Source organism: Saccopteryx bilineata, chromosome 6, assembly GCF_036850765.1.
Source record: "Saccopteryx bilineata isolate mSacBil1 chromosome 6, mSacBil1_pri_phased_curated, whole genome shotgun sequence".
NCBI lineage: Eukaryota > Metazoa > Chordata > Mammalia > Chiroptera > Emballonuridae > Saccopteryx > Saccopteryx bilineata.
This window is the reverse complement of record NC_089495.1, coordinates 202,515,510-202,537,915: the sequence shown is the minus strand read 5'-3', so window position 1 is coordinate 202,537,915 and position 22,406 is coordinate 202,515,510. Positions and strand designations below refer to the sequence as shown.

The window sequence follows — 22,406 nt, the reverse complement described above, 5'->3', positions numbered from 1 at the left end:
CTTGAGTTTTCCCAAGCAAAATTCTCGTTCTCTCACTTTCCCACAAAGTCGTCTCCCTACTCTCACCTCTCCTCATTATGGCAAATGGCACCGGCATCTACTGAGTCATTCCGGCCGGAAACCTGGAGGTTGTCCTTGACTCCTCCCTTATCCTCAACCCCACATCCATTCCGTCAGCAATTCCTGTCAATTTTATCTCCAAAACATCCAGAGCTTTCTTTATCTCTAGAGCCACCACTGGGTCTGGCCACCAGCATTTCACGCAGGGATGACTCAGAGGCCTCCTCGCTCATCCTGCTGCTTGTCTTCTTGCCCTCTCCAGCCAATGTCCCCAAATCACCCAAAGTAACCATCTTACTACACACGCCAGACCTCACGGCTCCCCACAGGTGCAGCAGAGGCGAGACAACTCACTGTGGCCCTTGAGACCCTGCACATTCTGGTCACTGCTGAACTTCCATCCATTGCTCTTTTCCTTCCCTGGACCGTGGCCATACTGCTTTTGTTTCCAATTAACACCCAAGTCTTTCCTGCCTCAGGACCTTTGCACATGATACTTCCTCTGCCAGGAACATCACCCCTGCCCCAATTTTTCAAGTATAGGCTTCAATATTATCACTTCTTGTCTCAAGTTGGTCCCCATCCAATATTCTATTTTAGCTTCTAATTTGTTTCCTTCATTGCAATTTATTGTTTTATATATTTATCTGCCCTAAGTTTTTCTTTGCGTTTCACCCCCTAGAAACTTCATGAGAGCAACAGGGCCTGGAATACAGAAGGCAGTCATTTAACATCTCTTAGCCTCCTTTCTTCATTTATGAACCCACGCTCACCTCGGCATGTTGTGATGATTTTGAGTAAAAGTGTCTGGCACAGTAATCGTTTTTTCATAAATATTTATCAAGAACTATAGTACTTAAAAAAAAAAAGAAAGCCCCCAAATCTCATTAAGAAATAATTTCCAATAAAATTGCTTTTAAGTTTTCTAAATTTTTTTTTTTTGTCAAAAAAATTATAAGCATCTGACCTGTGGTGGCACAGTGGATAGAGCATCATCCTGGAATGCTGAGGTTGCCGGTTCGAAACCCCAGGCTTGCCGGGTCAGGGCACATACAGGAAGCAACTATGAGCTGATGCTTCCTGCTTCTCCCTCTGCCTTTCCCTCTCTTTCTCTCTCTCTTTCTCTTTCTAAAATCAATAAATACAATCTTTAAATTTTTTTTAAATTGTAAGTGATTAATGGTGTTTAAATCATTTATATATTTAATATTAACTAAATCGAGAAGAAAACAAATAGGATACTCAGAGTGTATGGTCACAGGAAATTTTAAGATATGTTTAATTTCTATGTACAATATCTAAATTTTGTTACAGACATATAATAGGGTATTAATAAAGACTTTTCAGCATAAAATATAATAATTAGGATAAAATTCCGTCGGGGGAGTAGAATAGAAATAGGAGTTCAGGCCCTGGCCGGTTGGCTCAGCGGTAGTGTCGGCCTGGCGTGCGGGGGACCCGGGTTCGATTCCCGGCCAGGGCACACAGGAGAAGCGCCCATTTGCTTCTCCACACCCCCCCCTTCCTCTCTGTCTCTCTTTTCCCCTCCCGCAGCCAAGGCTCCATTGGAGCAAAGATGGCCCGGGCGCTGGGGATGGCTCCTTGGCCTCTGCCCCAGGCGCTGGAGTGGCTCTGGTCGCGGCAGAGCGACGCCCCGGAGGGGCAGAGCATCGCCTTCTGGTGGGAAAAGCGTCGCCCCTGGTGGGCAGAGCATCGCCCCTGGTGGGCGTGCCAGGTGGATCCCGGTCGGGTGCATGCGGGAGTCTGTCTGACTGTCTCTCCCCGTTTCCAGCTTCAGAAAAATACAAAAATACAAAAAAAAAAAAAAAAAAAAGAAAAAGAAATAGGAGTTCAAGGAGAAAAAGGAACGGACTGCAACTGTTCAAACACCTAAGATTAAAAACAGGCCAGGGAGCTTCAGTTTTCCTGGTTCTCCTAGGGGCACTCAAGCGGTGGATCTGAAGTTGAGAGCTGGACCAGTACTTGATGTTATAAGGAAGTTCTCTCTGAGTCCGCTTCCCCATCTGTATAACCCGAGAGTGCCTAAAAGTAGCGTGTTTCCCCATGTATAAGACGCACCCTTTCCCAAAAAATTTGGAGTCTAAAAATTCGGTGCATCTTACACAGTGGTTGTGGCATTTCAAATGCCATAGATGGACCTGAGGATGAGGCAATATATGAAGACAGTGATTCGTCATCAGACACAGATGAGGACAAGCTAATGGATGGGAGTTTTGACAGTGATGAGGAGTTTAATGAATTTTATGATGAATAAAACTTGAGTTCAATAAGTTTATGTAAGACTTTTTTTTTTTTTTTCAAATTTCAGGCCCCAAAATTAAGGTGTGTCTTATACATGAGAGCGTCTTATACATGGGGAAATATGGTACATACAGAGGAAAAGAGAATGGAGGGAAAGGGAAGGAGAGGATGGGATAAAGCTGAAGGGAAAGGGGGAGGGCACTATGGAGAGGGGGCAAGGGAGATGTTGAGGGGAACACAGGGGAAGGGGGATGCATTTGGGGCAACACTAGAATCTATGTAAACATAATAAATTAAAATCAATTAAAAAAAGAGCCTGACCAGGTGATGGAGCAGTGGATAGAGCGTTGGACTGGGATGCAGAGGACCCAGGTTCGAGACCCCGAGGTCACCAGCTTGAGCGCGGGCTCATCCAGTTTGAGCAAGGCTCACCAGCTTGAGCCCAGGGTCACTGGCTCCAGCAAGGGGCCACTCAGTCTGCTGTAACCCCCTGATCAAGGCACATATTAGAAATCAATCAATGGACAACTAAGGAACTGCAATGAAGAATTGATATTTCTCACCTCTCTCCCTTCCTGTCTGTCTGTCCCTCTCTCTGACTCTCTCTGTCTCTGCCACAAAAAAAAATAAATAAATAAAATAAATCCAGTTGGCTTTAAAAAAATAAATAAAATAAAATCAATTAAAAAAAGTAAAACTAAATTTATGGTACCAATAAAAAATGATCTCTAAGATATAATCAGTGATAAAAGAAAATGTATATATTCCTATATATAAAAAAAAGAGGGCCTGACCAGGAGGTTGCACAGTGGATAGAGCATCGAACTGGGATGCAGAGGACCCAGGTTTGAGACCCCAAGGTCGCCAGCTTGAGCGCGGGCTCATCTGGTTTGAGCAAAGCTCACCAGTTTGGACCCAAGGTCGCTGGCTCGAGCAAGGGGTTACTCAGTCTGCTGTAGCCCCACGGTCAAGGCACATGTGAGAAAGCAATCAATGAACAACTAAGGTGTTGCAATGAAAAACTGATGATTGATGCTTTTCATCTCTCTCCGTTCCTGTCTGTCTGTCCCTATCTATCCCTCTCTCTGACTCTCTATTTCTGTAAAAAAAAAAAAAAAAAAAAAAAAAAAAAAAAAAAAAAAGGACTATAAATATTCACATATTTATGTATATGGATTCCTGGAAAGATATAGAGATGACTGATACCAGAGGCTGGACTGGGAAGAAAGGTGGGGGCTCAAGACTTACTTTACACAAATATTTTGGAACACCTAGGGGGTTGACTAGATGTGCCCCAATGTCCCTCCCAGCTGCAAACATCAGCCTGTGTTGTGGGAAAACACACAGGCGGTAGACAGAGCAGCCCTGGCTGCTTTCAGACCTTCCTCAGGCCCGCTGTCAAGAATGAGAGGTGACAAATGTCCAGTGGGAAACAGCTGTTGCCAATGTCCATTGCTGCTCAGCCTGGAAAGCACTCCCCACCTTATAGTAACAACATTCCAGAGCAAACTGGAAGCTAGGTCCCAACCTCCCCTTGGAGAATTCAGTGAGGCCGAACCTTAACTTTGTCTAATTCGCTATCTCTCTTCCATCCACAAACCACCCCTCTAAAAAAAAAGTACTCAAGTCACCGAACCACTTTCTCCGACTTTCCATCAGAATGAGCTTGCTTCTCACCAGTTCTGTAGGAAAATGACCACCTCTCCGATCGTTCCTACCTGAAGACCAGGCCAGTAGGCCTCCAAGGACTGGAAGACCGGCATGGACACAGTCCCCTTGTACATCTGCACCCACAGGTACCAGTCATCAAAGCGGGTGTAATTCCGAATGGCCTTGTTATATTCTGCAGTGAAGACAGGACAACGGACATGTCGGTGATTAGGGAGACAGCAGGCAGCCCTCGGCATGGACTAGCTTCTAAGCGGGTCTGGCCTCAGAACAGACTAGGACGCAATGAGGCAGCATGGGGTCTGGGGTCAAATGGCCAGGTTCCAATTCTAGCTGCAGCTTTACCACCTGCTGTGACCTTGGCCAAGCGTTTCCCTCGTAAGCCACAGGCCCACCACCTGTTAACGTAGGAAGAGCAATGTCATATGCCTCCCATGGTTGTTCAGTCATTTACCCACCCCACAGCGTTCGCTGAGCATCTATTACATGCCAGGCACCCAGGGGTGGCAAACAAGACAAAGGAGGCTCTCAATCCTCAGGGAGCTTATATCCTAGTGGGAACTTGAACTCATAGCTCCCCATGAACCGCAAATCCATGAGGGCCAGGACTTTGTTTTGCTGGGTGCGGAATCAACAACACTAAGATAGTGCGTACTAAACATGCATAATACTATCTGAATGAATGAAGCGCCAAATACACATGCAAATACACAAGACAATCTCAAACAGTGTCGTAAGGAATAAATGAAATAGTCCGTGTTCAGTGCTTGGCACAGTGCTTGACACATCAATGGTACTCAATTAATATGTGCTGAACAAATGGATGGTAGTTATAATAATCACGATTAGGTGCCCAACAGTTAGTTCCTCCATATCACCATTACTAGTGTCTGAGGGCCTGGAGGGTAAAATGTTTTCATTCAACCGGCACTAATCTGCGACCTCCCTCATGCAAAGCACTGTGGGAAATACAAAGATGAGAAAGGCACCGGTGCTCTAACTGTGGCTGGCAGCTGACTGTAAGAGAGAGGCTGGAGGCTGTCAATCTGAGGAAGGATTAAGCTACTTCTTGGGCAAGGTGACATGTAAGCTGTTCCTTGCAGGGTAAATAGAGTTCAGGCATGTGAAGACAGGAAAAAGGTGTTCCAGGCAGAGAACACAGATGCAACGGCCAGGAAATAGGAAGTCCAGGGCCACACACAGTGGACACAGCATGGTTCAGCTGGCTCTCGCAAGAAGGCAACAAGAGATATAGGGGCATCACTTAGGCAGTGCAGGTCCACGGTGGCTTTGAACGCAGACTCAGGCATTCAGAACTGAGTCTCAAGGCACCTGGGTGCAACCGGAAGTTTATAAATAAACCACATGTCAACAGGAAAAATCACGGGGCAAGTCCCCTCACCCCACCTTTACCTAGGAACATGGCCATGAGCTTCTTATCCTGCAGCAGGATGGCTCCTTTCACCAGGTACTCAAAGTAGGAGTCCACGCCAGCCCCGATGCCCGCGTCCTGGGCCACCCACTTGCCAGTGAGCACGTCAATGTGGTTGCCGACCTAGGAGAGAGACAGGTAGTCCCAACGGAGGGCTCAGGACGAAAGAAAGATCTCCCAGCACCCCTGACTGCCCAGTGAGGTGCAAGGCAGGCAGCCCAGTGCTTCTGGGGGACATGCAGGTTATCGGGGTCTAGGGCTAGGGGGCAGGCTGGATCACGGCCAGCTCTCCTGCATAACTATACAGTGGGGATGCACGTCACGCACATTTATGAGGACTTAATATCCACACTGGACAAAAATATGAAAAAGAACAACGGTCTGGACTGTGTATGTGCTCTTGCGTGAGTGTGAGCTGAGAGACGAGAACTCGCTGTTCCCACAGCCTGTCTCCAATTTCTCAGAACTCTGCATGTGATTCCAGTATCTACAGACACAAAACATACTTTACAGATTTCCAGAAATCAGCTCGGGGAGCACAACCGAGAAACTGACGGAGCGGTTGCTAGTAAGGAGAGGAACTGGGTAGCTAGGGACAGGAGGCAGGGGAGGCTTCACAGTTGTCACTGGGTACTTTTTTGTATCCTTGTGACTTGTGAACCATGTGACTCCTAAAACCATTTTAAAATAAAATCTATAACAGTTAAATGAAGAATTAGTTTGTTCATATATTTAGACCCTGATGGAAGCCGATAAAGTCATCTGTTATTCAATCAAAGAAATTGTTCACTATTCTGTTATGGGTTTCCCCAGGAGGGGACCCCTTAGCAAGGAAGACTACGAGTAGTTATTTTGAAGGTGAGTTCCTGGAAACAGGGGCAGAGGAAGGGGAAGGGGAGGCAGTCCATAAAGGGCGTGCCAAAAGGCACACTACCACCATGGGAACCAGAGCTCAACCCCAAGGGGCAGCTCTGGGAGTCAACAGAGAGCACGAGCCTCAGCATTATTTCACCCGAGGGGCGGAGAACTGGGGTGATCACCCACAAACCCCATCAGTAGCAGTTGCTGACTGAGAATTGCTCCAGGGTTGGCATTAAGTCCTGACACTTCCAGTCGAAGGAAAACAGCAGGACCCAGACACTCAAAAAAGCTGGCGGGCAAAGAAAGATGGGTGATGGTGGTCGGAAGACAGGCCAGGGTGCATGAAAATGGTTAGGGCTGAAGGGATGGATGAGCAGGCCACCCACAGAGTTCACTAAGGGAAGGTTCGGGGCTAGAGAAAAAAGTGCCGCCCGTTGGACTTAATACCAGAGTTACTATAGGTCCCCAGAGGGGCACATTCTTAAGGGATTTTCAAGGATTCCTCCCAAGAGTTTCACTTTTCAAGCTGACTTAAACTAGACTTTGCGTAACATGTGCCTCCACCTGAATCACTCTCAGTCAAGTCTTTATAAGTCATAATGACTCAGCAAAGGAGGTATTACTACATCATCATCACTGATGAAGCAACCGAGGATCAGAGAGGTTGAGTGACTAGCTTAAAATCACACAGTTTCGATGTAGCAAGGCCTCGGCTCAGACCAAGTTCTGACTAAATCTAATGCTATTTCCTGGACAGCTCTGGCTCGACCACTGTAAATTTCACTGCATTATCCAGTTTAGGAGCTGAAACACCTTAGAGATCAACTGGCCCGTGGGTTTTAAGTTTCCATGGATTGATGTGTCCTGGACAGAAAAGGGAAGTACTGGGGCCAAATCAGCTTGGGAAATGTTCAGTTAAGCGAAGTTGAATAGATTTATTTATCATAGGATTTAATAGCCTTTAACCTGTTCATGTTCATTATGACTCTCCAAAGAAAAAATAAAATAGAGAGAGAGAGAGAAAGATACTATATATAGTATTCTTCTAAACTTAATTGGCTGGAAATCATTTTATCATGGAATAGCCATTCATCGTCTCTGAGAACAAGTGTTCTAAGCAACACAGTTTTACAAACAAAAATAGACAATGAGAATGAGGGCCAGATGGGCTGACGAGCTAAGGTCACCAAACGAGACACGGGCATGAAGTAGACGACCCGCTCCCTAGCAACTGGAGAAGTTCAAGAAGTCACACACAGCGCCTGTCCCCAGGCAGCGAACGCTCTCCCACGCCCTCTTCCCCTCTGTGCCGAAGTATGAGTTGGATGCTATGGTAGCATGAGCCAAAGTCCTGGCCCACTCCCGAGGTCGCCCTCAGCTGCCTTTGGCTGGACCGCATTTGTTGCTCAGAGCCCTGAGCCTCGCAAGCAGGGGCCAGGGTGGTCAACCTGGCTGAGGCAGGAAGGGCGCGGCCAGCTTACCAGCCCGATGTCTGAGCGGCTCTCCCAGAGACGCATCAGGGCAGCTCTGGCCACGTCTTCGAACACAGGGTCGCCGGTGAGGCTGCTCAGGGTGGCAAATTCCACAATGAAGGTCCCGATCCCCGCCGTACACGTGACAGGGGTCTCTCCCGGGTTCACGCCATGAAGTAGGTTCACCGTTCCATATGGCATGCTGGTGGGGGTCTGAAAGGCTGAACACAATCACAAAATTATGACCCCAGACAGGAATGGGGAGGCAGGGATGGCTGGATACAGGCTCTTGGTCAAATAAGTTTTTATATATGATATATGTTTGCTCGCTTATAGTTTGCATTGGGTGTGAGGGACAGGCTGTAAGCAGGCATGGTGGTAATAGCCTAAAGCAGTGGTAAGTCAACCTGGTCCCTACCGCCCACTAGTGGGCGTTCCGGCTTTCATGGTGGGCGGTAGCAGAGCAACCAAAGTATAAATAAAAAGATAAGATTTAACTATAGTAAGTTGTTTTATAAAGATTGATTCTGCCAAACTTAGCGAAAATCCGACATAAAGTACTTGGTAAGTAATTATTATTATATGCTTTAACTTGCTGTAACTCTGCTTTATAAATTTTATAAAGTAAAGTTACTTCCCTACTTTATAAATCACCATTACTGTGGAACCAGTGGGCAGTTAAAAAATTTTACTACTAAAAAAAAAAAAAAAAAATTGACTACTAACAGAGATACAAAAGTGGGCAGTAGGTATAAAAAGGTTGACTATCCCTGGCCTAAAGCTTAGTTTTTGTTTTTGTTTTTGTTTTTGTTTTTTGTATTTTTCTGAAGCTGGAAACAGGGAGAGACAGTCAGACAGACTCCCGCATGCGCCCGACCGGGATCCACCCGGCACGCCCACCATGGGGTGATGCTCTGCCCATCCTGGGTGTCGCCATGTTGCGACCAGAGCCACTCTAGCGCCTGAGGCAGAGGCCACAGAGCCATCCCCAGCACCCGGGCAATCTTTGCTCCAATGGAGCCTTGGCTGCGGGAGGGGAAGAGAGAGACAGAGAGGAAAGCGCGGCGGAGGGGTGGAGAAGCAAATGGGCGCTTCTCCTGTGTGCCCTGGCCGGGAATCGAACCCGGGTCCTCCGCACGCTAGGCCGACGCTCTACCGCTGAGCCAACCGGCCAGGGCCTAAAGCTTAGTTTTAAGACTAAGCTTTTCCCCACACCCTTGACTGATTGCATGATGTGGGGTGCTGCACTCTCATGAGGAATCCCATTATGCCTCAGATAAGTGACTTTGTATCAGAGATTTCCTTATTTGTATATTGGATTAAAGGTTTGGATTTCTACATTATAAAATGGGGGCAGACCTGGAGCTTGCTCTCTCTTGGTTCCTGAGATTAGTATTAGAGAGGAGAGCAGAGAAAGGTCACGCGGAGGAAAGAAGCAGCAGCCAAGATGGCGGAGTGCTGAGGGAGGAGCCAGTTGGTGCAGAGTTTGTGCAGAGAGAAGGAGATGGGGAACAGAGGTGAATAAGTCTGGTGAGCTAGAAACCTTCGATTCTAGGAAACTCGGATAAGTCAGTAGCTTTGTGAGCACTGAATGAGTGGGCTTTGGAGCCCAGTGTGTATTTTTACTTGCCCGCCGGGTGCAAGCTAGGATTAAAGGTAATGGCCCACCAGTTCTTGGCTCCATTGTTCCATTACCGTCTGTCCGAATCTAATGCAAACCTGCATGGGCCAGGCGGCTGTGATGGTGGCTACGGCTACTGGCTTTACACAGGCCCAAAGCCCCAGGCATTGGCTGGCACTTCCCTCCTTATCTCCTGGGTGATCTACTCCAGACTGACACCTGTCACTGGACGGCCCTCCGTGGTCAAACACGGCTCCACATGCGCTCCCAGTCATCGCACGCCACATGCTCACTTTAGATACAGCCGCCCTACTGATACTTATTGAACACTTTGCCCTCAGAGGCCAGGCGGGCGACTCAGTGTGCAGCAGGTGGGGTCCAGGCCACGGCGAGCGGCGGGCTGTGAGGCGCCCTGAGGACCAGGCCCCGTGAGAAGCCAGCTGCTCATACACTTTTTAATGTTTTCTTTTAGTTTTATTGCGAGATAATGGAGGCACAGCATTAGTTAATTTTAAGGTATAAAACAGAATGGCTCGACTTACATATATTGTGAAATGGTTACAATAAGTTTAGTTAACCTCCATCATCTCACATTGAGACAAAAAGAAAAAAAAAATTGTCTTCCTTGTGACAAGAACTTTTAGGGTCTATTCCCTTACCAACTTACGAATACATCACACGGCAGTCTTACTTACTGTCATCAGTGTTGTATATTACATCCCCAACTCTTATTTATCTTACAACTGGAAGTTTGTGTCTTCTCACTCCCCTCAGACATGTTTTCTAGACACCATTTTGACCAGATGAAACCTATCCACTGATTGAAACACAGGAGCCAGTTTGAGATCTCAGCTTTTAATAAAGAGTTTAGGGGCCAAATTGTTAGCTTTTTAATGGGGATAAACCACTAAACCCTGAGATGGTCCAACCCTCGGTTTTACAGGTAGGAAAAGTCATGCTTGCAAAGCAGTGACTCAGAGGTCACGCAGAGAGAGCCAAACAGGGCTGGGAGGGGAACGCCTGCCAGGCACCCACCCCTGTCCCTCTCCCCAGGAGCCCAGCATCCTCTGCTCACCCCACCCCAGGGCCTTCCAACTCAAGGAGAGCAATGAGACAGGCAGCCAGGGGCAGGGACTTCCTCTCCAGGGTCAAAGGTCAAACAACCCAGAGCGGCCTGTGCGTCACCAAACTGTGAACAAAGTCATCAGAACTTCCAAGATCTACAAGGTTCAACAACTTTGACGTAGACAAGAAACTTGCAACCTGGCAGGCATGAGTGACAAGCAAGGGGGACGCAGGTCAGAACCAAGAAGGGCTCAAAGGAATATTCAGAGAAGTCAGGCAGTGTTAAAAAGCGGGGAGCAACAAAATTCTACTTCTTGACCTGAACGGTAGGGTACACTCGTGCTGGCTCCAACATGTACCTCTCAGTATGGCTATTTCTCAATACAAAATTGTCTCCAGTGACATAAAAAAAGAAGAGAGCAAGCAGGCAGAGTTTCCTCTAGGGATGAGTCACACCAGACAAGATGTCTGTAAGGAGACAGGCAGGCCGGGAGCCAGGGGTGAGACCTGGGCCCAGCCCGCTCACTCTCCTCAGCCTCCCCCCAGGATGAGAGGCAAGTGCTGTGTGCAAGGGAGAAGTGAGGTGGCCAAGAGGCCGGGGGAGCGCACAGCACGATGTGATTGGGCGTGAACAGCCCTCAGCCTCCACCACACCCTGGAGGGAACGCAGTGTCCAGCTGATGCTGCCCAGACCAGTGACGGCCCCACCACACAAACACACTGAGGCTTGGCCCGCAGCCCCGCGCAGCTTAGCTAAAAACAAGTCCGTCTCGTTTCCATGGTATTTCAGGTTTCCCAAGCACTTTCTCCTTTCTGACCTTGTTTCACGCCTCCCAAAAACCCAATGTTACTAAACAACAAATGGGTTAACAATGAGATCAATGAAGAAATGAAAAGATACGATGAAACAAAATGAAAGCGAGAACCCAACAATCCAAAATCTAGGGGACACAGTGAAAGCAGTCCTAAGAGGGAAATTCATAGCATGCTAGGCCTATCTCGACAAATAAGAAAAATCTCAAACAAACAATCTAACTTTACACTTAAAGAAACTTGAAAAAGAACAACAAACAAAACCCGAATTGAGTAGAAGAAAGGAAATAAACTAAATAGAGTCTAAAAAAAAATACAAGATCAATGAAACCAAGAGCTGGTTCTTTGGAAAATAAACAAGATTGACAAACCTTTAACCAGACTCATCAAGAAAAAGGAAGATCCTGGCTGGTTGGCTCAGTGGTAGAGCATCGGCCCAGCATGTGGAAATCCTGGGTTCAATTCCCAGCCAGGGCACACAGGAGAAGCAGAGGCACCCTTACCCTCTCCTTTCTCTCTCTCTCTCTCTTCCCCTCCTGCAGCCAAGGCTCCATTGGAGCAAAGTTGTCCCGGTTGCTGAGGATGGCTCCATGGCCTCCGCCTCAGGCGCTAGAATGGCTTCGGTTGCAACGGAGCAATGCCCCAGATGGGCAGAGCATTGCCCCCTGGTGGGTGTGCCAGGTGGATCCCAGTCGGGCGCATGCGGGAGTCTCTCTGCCTCCCTGCTTCTCACTTCAGAAAAAAAAAAAAAAAAGAAGAAGAAAGAAGAAGAGAGAGGACCCAAAAAGTATTATCAGAAATGAAAGAGCAGAAGTAACAACTGACACCTACGATATACCAAAGAATACAAAATGAAATGACAACCCACTGAACAGGAGAACATATCTGACCACGATACAGCTGATAAGGGGCTCATATCCACTCTCATCTCTAGCCAGGGAAGCAGGACTTACCGGACTTCATCCTCCCCCATTCACTGCGGGGCTTACCTGGGAGGAGTTTTCGGGCTGCCTCCTCGGCCATCCTCAGGAGAGGTCCAGAGCAGGGCCATCCGGCCTCCACCTCCACCCCAGCCTTCTTCGATAGCAGGTGGGCAGACAGAAGTCCTCCTACAACTACGAATGGTACAAAACGCAGGTGTCAGAATCCCAAGGACTAGTGTTGCCCTTGTGCCAATCAAACCTAAACATCTCCCTCCCTGGTGGCTCACAGAGAAGGGACTAGAGCCATCTGCCAACACTAGGTACTATTGTCCCCTCTATAGAGGAAGATACTGAGCTTCAGAGAAGTAAAGGGACTCTCCCCGGATAATCTGGGTGATAAGGCCAGGTCTGCCTGACTCCACTTGGTCATTCTGCCTCCCAATCCCCTACCAAGCCCTGGAGTAGGAAGAATGGTGGGCAGAGTAGTATTTACTCTTGTTTTAACAATTTATCTATGTCAATTTATTACATAATATATTTAGGACTTATAAAGAGACACAAAGTGTCTGTATCTGGAAATATGGCTAAATAGATATCTTGAATGGATGGCTGTCTCCCTGACAAAAACTGGCGACCTTGAACTTCAGTTTACCCTACTCTGAGACTGACATGCTTGGACCAACTGAACTATCCTCAGTGCCTGGGGCCATGCTTGAACCAGTCGAGCCACTAGCTGCGAGAGGGGAAAAGGGAGAGAAGGGGGGCGGAGCAGATGGTCCCTTCTCCTGTGTGCCCTGATCGGAAACAGAACCCAGGACATCCATATCCCAGGCCGACACTCTATCCACTGAGCCACTGGCCAGGGACACCAAGTCTACTTATAAAAGAACTAAGTAGAATTTCTGAAAATGAAAAATATAGTAATTGAAATTAAAAATTACATAGATAGGTTAAATAACAGATATGCTATATCTGAAGAATTCATGGACTTAAGACAGGACTCACAAAAATTATCCAAAATGCAACATAAAGAGACAAAATGACTTTTAAAAAGTACAGAAGGGAATTTAAGGATACAGTAAGAAGGTATAATATATATCTTGTTAGAGTTCTAAGAAGAGAAGAGGGATAAAATAGGGTAGAGGCAATACATGAGGAGAACATAGTTATAAACTTTCTAAATCTAACAAATGACACCAATTCTCAGATCCATGAATCCCAAGCAAGGTAATGAAAAGAAATTCACATTTATCACAGTGTATTACCGTAAAACCATAGGACACCAAAGGAAAAGAAAGATCTCAAAAGCAGTCCAAGTCCCTGTTCAAGCTCAGGGGTGAGGACATCTAGTTCACTATACTACTTTTCTCTCTTTTTACGTATAAAATGTTTTAAAAGAGAGGGTTGCTGGGGTAAATAAAACCAATTGTCTACAAATACATAATAATTAGGTTGTCAGATGACTTCTTAACAATGACAGTAAAACCAGAAGACAATGAAAAAATTTCTTCAGCATGTTAGTAAAAAATAGCTATTAACCTAGAAGGATACGCCCTAGAAAAATACCCCCCCCAAAGCCAAACAAATGCAGTGAGATAGACATTTTCTTTTTTTTTTTTTTTTTCTTTTCTTATTTTTTAAAGCCGGAAACGGGGAGAGACAGTCAGACAGACTCCCGCATGCGCCCCACCGGGATCCACCCGGCACGCCCACCAGGGGCGACGCTCTGCCCACCAGGGGGCGATGCTCTGCCCCTCCGGGGCGTCGCTCTCTGCCTCGACCAGAGCCACTCTAGTGCCTGGGGCAGAGGCCAAGGAGCCATCCCCAGCGCCCGGGCCATCTTTGCTCCAGTGGAGCCTTGGCTGCGGGAGGGGAAGAGAGAGACAGAGAGGAAGGAGGGGGCTGGGGGTGGAGAAGCAAATGGGCGCTTCTCCTATGTGCCCTGGCCGGGAATCGAACCCGGGTCCCGCGCACGCCAGGCCGACGCTCTACCGCTGAGCCAACTGGCCAGGGCCGAGATAGACATTTTCATACAAACAAAAGCTGAGAAAGTTAGTCAAGAACACACCTGCACTAAAGGACATTCTAAGGAAGTACTTCAAGGCCCTGGCCAGGTAGCTCAGTTGGTTAGAGCACCATCCTGATACACCAAGGTTGCAGGTTCGATCCCTGGTCAAGGCACATACAAGAGTCAACCAATGAATGCATAAATAAGTGGAACAACAAATTGATCTCTCTTCCCCCCCCCCCAATCAATTTAAAATATTACAGGAAAAACTTCAGATAGAAGGAAAGGGGTCTGAGACACAACAAGAAAAATGGTCACCCTGGCCGGTTGGCTCAGCAGTAGAGCGTCGGCCTAGCGTGCGGAGGACCCGGGTTCGATTCCCGGCCAGGGCATACAGGAGAAGCGCCCATTTGCTTCTCCACCCCCAACCCCCTCCTTCCTCTCTGTCTCTCTCTTCCCCTCCTGCAGCCAAGGCTCCATTGGAGCAAAGATGGCCCGGGCGCTGGGGATGGCTCCTTGGCCTCTGCCCCAGGCGCTAGAGTGGCTCTGGTCGCGGCAGAGTGACGCCCTGGAGGGGCAGAGCATCGCCCCTGGTGGGCAGAGCGTTGCCCCTGGTGGGCGTGCCGGGTGGATCCCGGTCGGGCGCATGCGGGAGTCTGTCTGACTGTCTCTCCCCGTTTCCAGCTTCAGAAAAATACAAAAAAAAAAAAAAAAAAAGGTCAAGAAAGTGTTAAATATGTGAGTAAGTCTAAACTTCAACTGTATAGAACAACAATAATGTATGGAGGGCTTCCAGCAAAGAACTAAAATACAGCCTGACCAGGCAGCGGCACAGTGGATAGAGCGTCGGACTGGGAGGCAGAGGACCAAGGTTCGAGACCCGAGGTTGCCAACTTGAGCATGGGCTCATCTGGTTTGAGCAGAAGCTCATCAGCTTGGACCCAAGGTCTCTGGCTCAAGCAAGGGGTTACTCAGTCTGATGAAGGCCTGCGGTGTAGGCACATATGAGAAAGCAATCAATGAACAACTAAGCCGTCGCAACGAAAAACTGATGATTGATACTTCTCATCTTTCTCCGTTCCTGTCTGTCTGTCCCTGTCTATCCCTCTCTCTGACTCTCTCTGTCCCTGTAAAAAACAACAACAACAACAAAAAAAGAACTAAAATACACACAGAGCCAGTTTTATATTATTTGGGAGGAGAATAAAGATTTTCATTAACTTTAGGTTTTGTTATGTTTGTTAAATTTGCTAGAAAAACTATCTAAAAAGCTAGATAATTGTACATAATATCTAAATTAGTAAAAGGAAAATGAAATGGTGGGGGGAATCAGTCTAAAGAAGGCACAAAAATGGAGAGAGAGAAAAGAACATAGAGAAGATGGGGAAAATAGCACAAAATAAAACTACAGACATGAATATAAATATATCAGTAATTATTGTAAACAGATTAGATGCGTCAGTTAAGAGACTGTCAGAATAGATAAATAAAATACAATATGTAACTTACAAAAGACATAGCTAATCATAAAAACACAGAAAGATTGAAAGCAAACGGGTAGAAAAAACATACACAGGCGCCTGACCAGGCGGTGGCGCAGTGGATAGAGCGTCGGACTGGGACGCGGAGGACCCAGGTTTGAGACCCCGAGGTCGCCAGCTTGAGTGCAGGCTTCTGGTTTAAATAAGGGGTAACTCGCTTTGCTGTAGGATCCCGATCAAGGCATATATGAGAAAGCAATCAATGAACAACTAAGATGCCACAACAAAGAATTGATGTTTCTCATCTCTTTCCCTTTCTGTCTGTCTGTCCCTGTCCCTCTGTATCTCTCTCTGTCCCTGTCACAAAAAACAAACAAAGAAAATCGAAAAACATACACAGGCAAACGCCAAGCAAAAGAAAGCTGGTATAATTACATTCATATCTGAAATGAAGGTATAAGGACAACCTTCATTTCCAGATGACAGACTGGGCTCAGAAGCAGTATGATACAGCAATGCGCATGGCCTCAAACTCAGAGATTTTATACTATGCTGTCCCTTTGCAACCTAATCTGTTTAAATTTTTTATTGCATTTCTATACGTTTCATTGCAAAAATCATACAAAATAAAGATGAGCAAAGGGGGAAAAACATAACTCTGCCATCCAGAGGGGACAGCTGTTGAGCCCCTGGTAGTCCAGAGGTTCACTGAAAATAAGGACTGTGCTAGCCAGCTTCATGACAGTCATTTGAAACCTGCTAAAAATACTGATTCTAGCACCCAACCCAGAAATCACAATTCACTGGTTTAAAGTGGAGCCAAGACATCTGAACTTTTTAAAAAGTCCCAAGTAGTTCTGATGGACTACCAGGTTGGGAAACTTAACACTTGAGACTTGCACTGTAATCATAAACCACATGTCACTAGTGAAGTTTGAATTCACTACAATGAAATGAAATGAAAGATTCAGTTGTAGTAGACACATTTCAGACGAGATCGGACGCGTTCAGGGTGGTATGGCCGTAGACTGCAGTAGACACATTTCAAATGTTCAACAGTCACCTGTGGCTCATGGCTACTGCACTGGACAACATGGGTATAAAACGTTTCCATCATCACAGGTACTTCTATTGGGTAGCACTTCCCAGACAATAAAACTGCAAGAAGGCAAGGGAGTGCATCTTTCTTGTTCATGGCTGCATGCCTAGCACCAAATATATGTTAAATATGTGAGTAATTCTGGCATATTTCTTTCCAGTCTTTTCTCTGTCTCCTGCTTATGTCCGAAACTGATGAGGAACCCTGAGACCTCCCGACCCTACCTCCCAGGAGGGAAGAAGAGTTGTCAGTCACTGGTTTGGGCCTCAGTGTCCTGGCAAGCTCAGCCCTGAAGATCGGATTTAATGCTTCCTAGTTTACGCAGAGGCAGAAACCGCACATTCTTTTTCTTCCAGATCCCATAGAAGGCAGCCTTTACCTCGGATGTTGGTTTCAAACACAGAGGCATTCACATCAATATCAAAGTCCAAGTTGTCCTGGAGCACTTCAACCACTCTTTGGAACTCTGAGACATTCCCCAAGATCTGGGAGGAAAGAGAGACATGACGGTGAAGCTCTCTCAGGCTTGAAGGCACTGAAAATCCTGGATAAGAGTCTGGGAACCTATAGTGGTGTGGCCCTCACTTATTCAACCTAAGACCTGAAGTTTCCGTTCTAGTGACAGGTAACAGGTGAAGTGACAGGTGAAGGAAACTTCTGAAAGCTGAAGTTCAAAGACCAATATCAAGAGACTGGTTAAGTAATTTCTTAGGTACCAATTCAAGAGTACCCATTTAAACAATATAAAACTGTGTAAAAAAATATATAGACTGTAGACCACATTAAGGAAATCTTAGTTTGCTATTTGTTTTTAACCTTCTCTTCACATTCAACCTTTTGGAAAGTACTGCGGATTGTTGGCCCAACACGGATTCCCAGTGTTCTTCACCCTGGTAGCCTCCCACCATAGAGGCTGGAAAGCCACATAACTGCTCTCTTAGCCTCCTTTGCTGATAGAGGTGATTGTGTTACCCAGCCAATTCTGAGCCTTGAGAAGTCTACTGGGGGCACTTCTTGGAAAGCTTCTGTTTTCCTAACAAAAAGGGACAGACACTGCTGGCATGGTTTTACTAGTTTTCTGTCTTTCTGCCTTGAAAACAGACTCGATTCCCAGAGCTGTGGCAGCCATCTTATACCATGAGGCATGAAGCATGAAAATGAGAAGTCAACACACCAATGACAGAACGGAAAGCTACAAAGAGCCTGGGTCTCTAATGGCACAGTCGAGCAGCTAACCCAATGTTAGAAATTACCTCCAAACTGTTTATTACTTGAGAAAATGAAACGTTCCTTTGTTCAAACCATCAGCCAAATGCAGTCCTGATACCTCTTATCCTGATAATAGCACCCCAATTTTCCCTTGAGGAGTCACCCTTCTTCCACAGTTCCTCTTGTAGTTTGGGAAAGGCTGCCTCCATCCCCTCAGCTGCAAGAAAAATGGGCACTTGGCCTGAACCAGTCAGTGTACTGTATCTTGGCCAAGTGATTGGTTCAAGGATAAACATGTGACACAGGCCAAATCAATGAGCTGTATTTTATGAAATTAATGCAAAAAGGCTGATTCTTTCCACACACACGTTACTAAATGAGTACAATGTAAGTCTGGAGCTACTGTTGGTTCCCTTGCCAACATAAAGAGAGTCTGAGAACATAGCCAATAAAGAAGGCAGAGAGAAGGCCCTGGCCAGTGGCTCAGTGGTAGAGCATCAGCCTGGCGTGTGGATGTCCCAGGTTCGACTCTCAGGTCAGGGCACACAGGAGAAGCACCCATCTGCTTCTCCATGCCTCCTTCTCGCTTCTCTCTCCCTCCTTCCCTCTCTTTCCCTACTGCAACCATGGCTCGATTGGGGTGAATTGGCCCCAGGCTCTGAGGATGGCTCCATGGCCTCCACCTCAGGCACTAAGAAGAGCTCAGCTGCTGAGCAACAGAGTATCAGCTCCAGATGGGCAGAGCATCACCCCAGTGGGCTTGTTGGGTGGATCCCGGTTGGGGTGCATGCAGGAGTCTGTCTCTCTTCCTCCCCTCCTCTCACTAAATAAAAAATAAAAGAAAAAAGAAGGCAGAGATGATAGAGAAGAGATTCCTGAAGACATTGTTATGTCTAGACCCAGCTGGGTCTGAGGCCAGCCTTTACCTGGACTTTTTAGTTATTTGACTCAATAAATTTCTTTCCCGTCTAATTGGTTTGAATTGCATCTCTGTTACTTGCAACCCAACAATCCTGACTATCTCATCAATCAGGGCCCTCGATGATTTGAATCAACCTACCTTTCTGACCATGTCTCTCACAGTTCATCTTCATCTAATCTATTTTCATCCACTCAGTTGGAGTGGAGTTGACAGAGAACCAAAAATAGGGAGAAGTGGTTAAATCCTCACTTGTGGTTTCTTTAAGGATGACAGTTAAGGCCTGGAATCATACAGAAATGAGTCCAGGTCCTAGCTCTGTCATTGAATGGCTAGGTATGCTGACCAAATCATTTTACCTTTCTAAACATCAGATTTCTCAGGTTAAGGAGTAAAGGTACTTACGTCATGGGGTTGTTGGAAGGATTAAACAAGATAATATATATAAAGTGCTTAGCACATACACAACACACTAACAGTTACTGCAGTTATCTTTATCAATGAATTTGCCCATCAGAATGTAAGCCTCTGAAAATAAGGAGAGCATCAAAACCTCTGTATTCCCCACTAAATAAAGTTCTACAGGCTTGTTACAGTTCGGTGTTCATAACAGGTCCACCACAAACATTTGCCGAATAAATGAGCCTGAATGAGTTTGGAATTTATCATTTTCTTCTACCTGGCTGGGCAACCAGAACCTGATGGTTCATAACATGAGATAAAAATAAAAGACTTAGGTGAAGAATTCCTTTTTCACCAATAGTCAAGCTGCCAAGAGGGAAAGGAATAGATGAGACACTTACCAGCAACGTGTCCAGAGCATCAATTAGGGTCAGAGAAAAACTGTAAAAGGATAGAAATCCCAGCTGCTTAGTAAGAAAAGCAAACACCACATATTAAGATTGCCCCAGATCAGGACCCAAAGTACTACTATGTGGGGTATAGCGACACCTCTGCCTATCCCACTCCTGTCACAACAGAGAAGCCACAGTGAAAACTGCTAGGCACACCTGGGAAAGTGGACGGATGTAAGCTCTCGTGTAGTTAGTTCATCACAGCGCCTATGTCCTCTGGCATTCTTCCCGGCCATAAGGAGGCAGTATGAGATTGCAGCTAAGAGTACAGGCTTTTCCAAATCTAGAAACTTATCTCACAGTGCACAGAACTGTCTGCTTGAGAATGCTCATGGCCGTATTGTTTAGAACAGCAAAAAGCTAGAAGTAACCCAAATGCACATGTTGAAAAGTGATGAACTAAATTGTAGTACATTCAAACAATGCAAAATTATGAGGTTGTCAAAAAGACTTACCAAATTCCTTTAAAAAAAAAAGCCCTATTGCCTAATGTTAATATACTCAAATTATATTGTTAAGTGAAAAAGACAACAGAATAGGCAGGGTAGTATGTTTCTATCTGAAAGAGACATGTAGACAGAAGCAGATTAGCAGTTGTTTGGCCCAGTGGTGGTGGTGGGATTTACTATAACGGGGGCACAAGGGAACTAGGGTGTTCCATATCTTGACTGTGATATCAGAACATCAGAAATGTTCTATATGTTGACTGTGATAGTGGTTACGGTACACGTAAAATGAGTGTATTTTATTAAATATAAGTTATGCTTTTAAAAAGTCAATTTTAAAAGATATCTATATGGTGATATAAACCAAAAATATTTCTAGAAGGATACACAAGAAAGTTAACAGTGGTTCAATTACTATGGGAGATATTTACTTTATTTATATAATCTTGTACTGCTTGAATTTGCCATTTCCTCAGATTACTTTTATCAACTAAAAAATAAAACCAGCACAAATTTTTTTGAGTGTACTTAACTTGCATACTCATTGGTAAAATGGAGGTGACAGCCCTTACCTCTTAGGAGTATTCAGAAAATTAAATGAGATGACACAGGTAAAATGCTTAGTACAGTGTTTAATCAATGTCAGCTTCAATTAAATGCAATGATTCATTCAGCAAGGAAGACAGAGACTTCCATCTCTCACAAATCGTTATTCTAGTGTAAGAGAGACAAGCTAGCAGACAAGTGAAAATGATAGTATCACACAAGGAGAAGTGCTAAGAGGAAAGAGAAAGAAAAAAAAATTGATTTGTGGGAGTGACCTGGAAGAGGTGGGTAGTCAAGGAAGTTGATGCTGAGGTGGCATTTTGGGCTGAGATCTCAGGAAGCAGTCAGTGACTGTGAGGATGGGTGGGGGTGGAGTGTGTTTTAGTTTCATTAACACAAAAGCTCTGAAGTTTCACGTTTGGGAGAATTACATCCCCTCTGGGCTTGTTTGTCCACTTATAAAATGAAGGGGTTGGGTCTTCTGACTTCCTGGAGCCGTTCCATATTCTACAACTCCAGAGAGTTGCCCAAGTCCCCAACAGCTGGTGCCTGTTACTCTTGTGGCTGGAGTCCAAAGGTTCAGTCCACCAGGCTAACCCAAGGCTTTTTCCACTTGGAGATCCAAATTTCCAGAAGGCTGGGTGGATCCAGGGTTGCTGATCTCAATTTGGGGGGAACATGGCCTCGCCCTGGCTAGGAGCTTTTCCGTATCCCGTATGGAGACCATGAAGCTATCAGTCCCAGCGTCCCACCCGCCTAGGACCCGCCTGCCAGACCCCGGCCTCCCCCTTGCTGCTCCGCTGGCACTACCTGCCCCAGGTGTCGTGCCCGTCACAGGTGAGAGGTCGCAGCTCATCGTAGGGAAATGCATTCTCCAGGTAGCTGTCGTAGGCGTGGTAGAACATGGCTTTGACTCGCTCCCTGGGGCGGGATACGAGAAATAAGGCAGGAGGCCAGAAAATGACATCAGGCAGGAAAAAGGAGAAGAAATAGGCGGAAAGTGACAATCACCCCCTGATTCTGCCGAAAGCCCCGTGGCAGAGTCGAGTAAGTGAGGGTGAGGGTCCTGGGGTGGAGGGAAAGAGAAGGGACCCCGTCTGCCTTTTCCATTCCCCAACTATGGAAGGGCAGGGAGCCTGACTCCTTCACCTGTAGTGGGCGGGGTCGGGCGCGGTGCCATCAGGGCCCGGCGCACCATGGTGCAGTGGCAGCAGCAAGTACAGGAGGCCGAGCGGGACCAGTAGCCGGAAAGGCATAGAGCTCGTGTCCTGTGTCAGCACCGCCGCCTCTGCAGCAGCCACCTCCAGCCACTCATCCTAGCCGCCTCTGAGGTTCTTCCGGGAAACCGCATCATTGCGCCTGCGCGCTGATAAATCATTCCCTCACTTCCGAACTACAGGTCCCAGAATGCAACTGGTGGCGGAACCCAGGCAAAGAGCATCTAGGGATATATAGTCTGGAGCCGAGGTCCACGTGTCTTAAAGACAGGGTCTGTTACAGCCACAATAATTAATGTTTTAGTAACAGCATTTATTGAGCACTTATTGTGTGCTAAGACTGTATGGAGCACTTAAATACATTATTATTTTTAAAAACCACTTTATTAAATATGAAGGCAGAGGCCAGCAGGGACTCAGTATTTGAGTGGACATATTGTATTTATATTT

At 46.3% G+C, this 22,406-nt stretch overlaps 1 protein-coding gene across 1 annotated transcript in view; it reads right to left on the bottom strand.

Moving 5' to 3' along the window:
• The window catches only part of EDEM2 (ER degradation enhancing alpha-mannosidase like protein 2), a 29,934-nt gene extending 7,862 nt beyond the window's left edge, over positions 1-22,072 (bottom strand). Inside the window, exons 1-8 of the mRNA XM_066236261.1 lie at positions 21,889-22,072; positions 21,550-21,660; positions 19,697-19,736; positions 17,145-17,250; positions 12,244-12,369; positions 7,765-7,976; positions 5,404-5,545; positions 4,041-4,165 (exon numbers count right to left, since the gene is read on the bottom strand). Coding sequence (XP_066092358.1) covers positions 4,041-4,165; positions 5,404-5,545; positions 7,765-7,976; positions 12,244-12,369; positions 17,145-17,250; positions 19,697-19,736; positions 21,550-21,660; positions 21,889-21,995 — 969 coding nt within the window. The 5' untranslated portion in view covers positions 21,996-22,072. The remainder of the gene's footprint in view (positions 1-4,040; positions 4,166-5,403; positions 5,546-7,764; positions 7,977-12,243; positions 12,370-17,144; positions 17,251-19,696; positions 19,737-21,549; positions 21,661-21,888) is intronic.
• Positions 22,073-22,406: the final 334 nt, after the last annotated feature.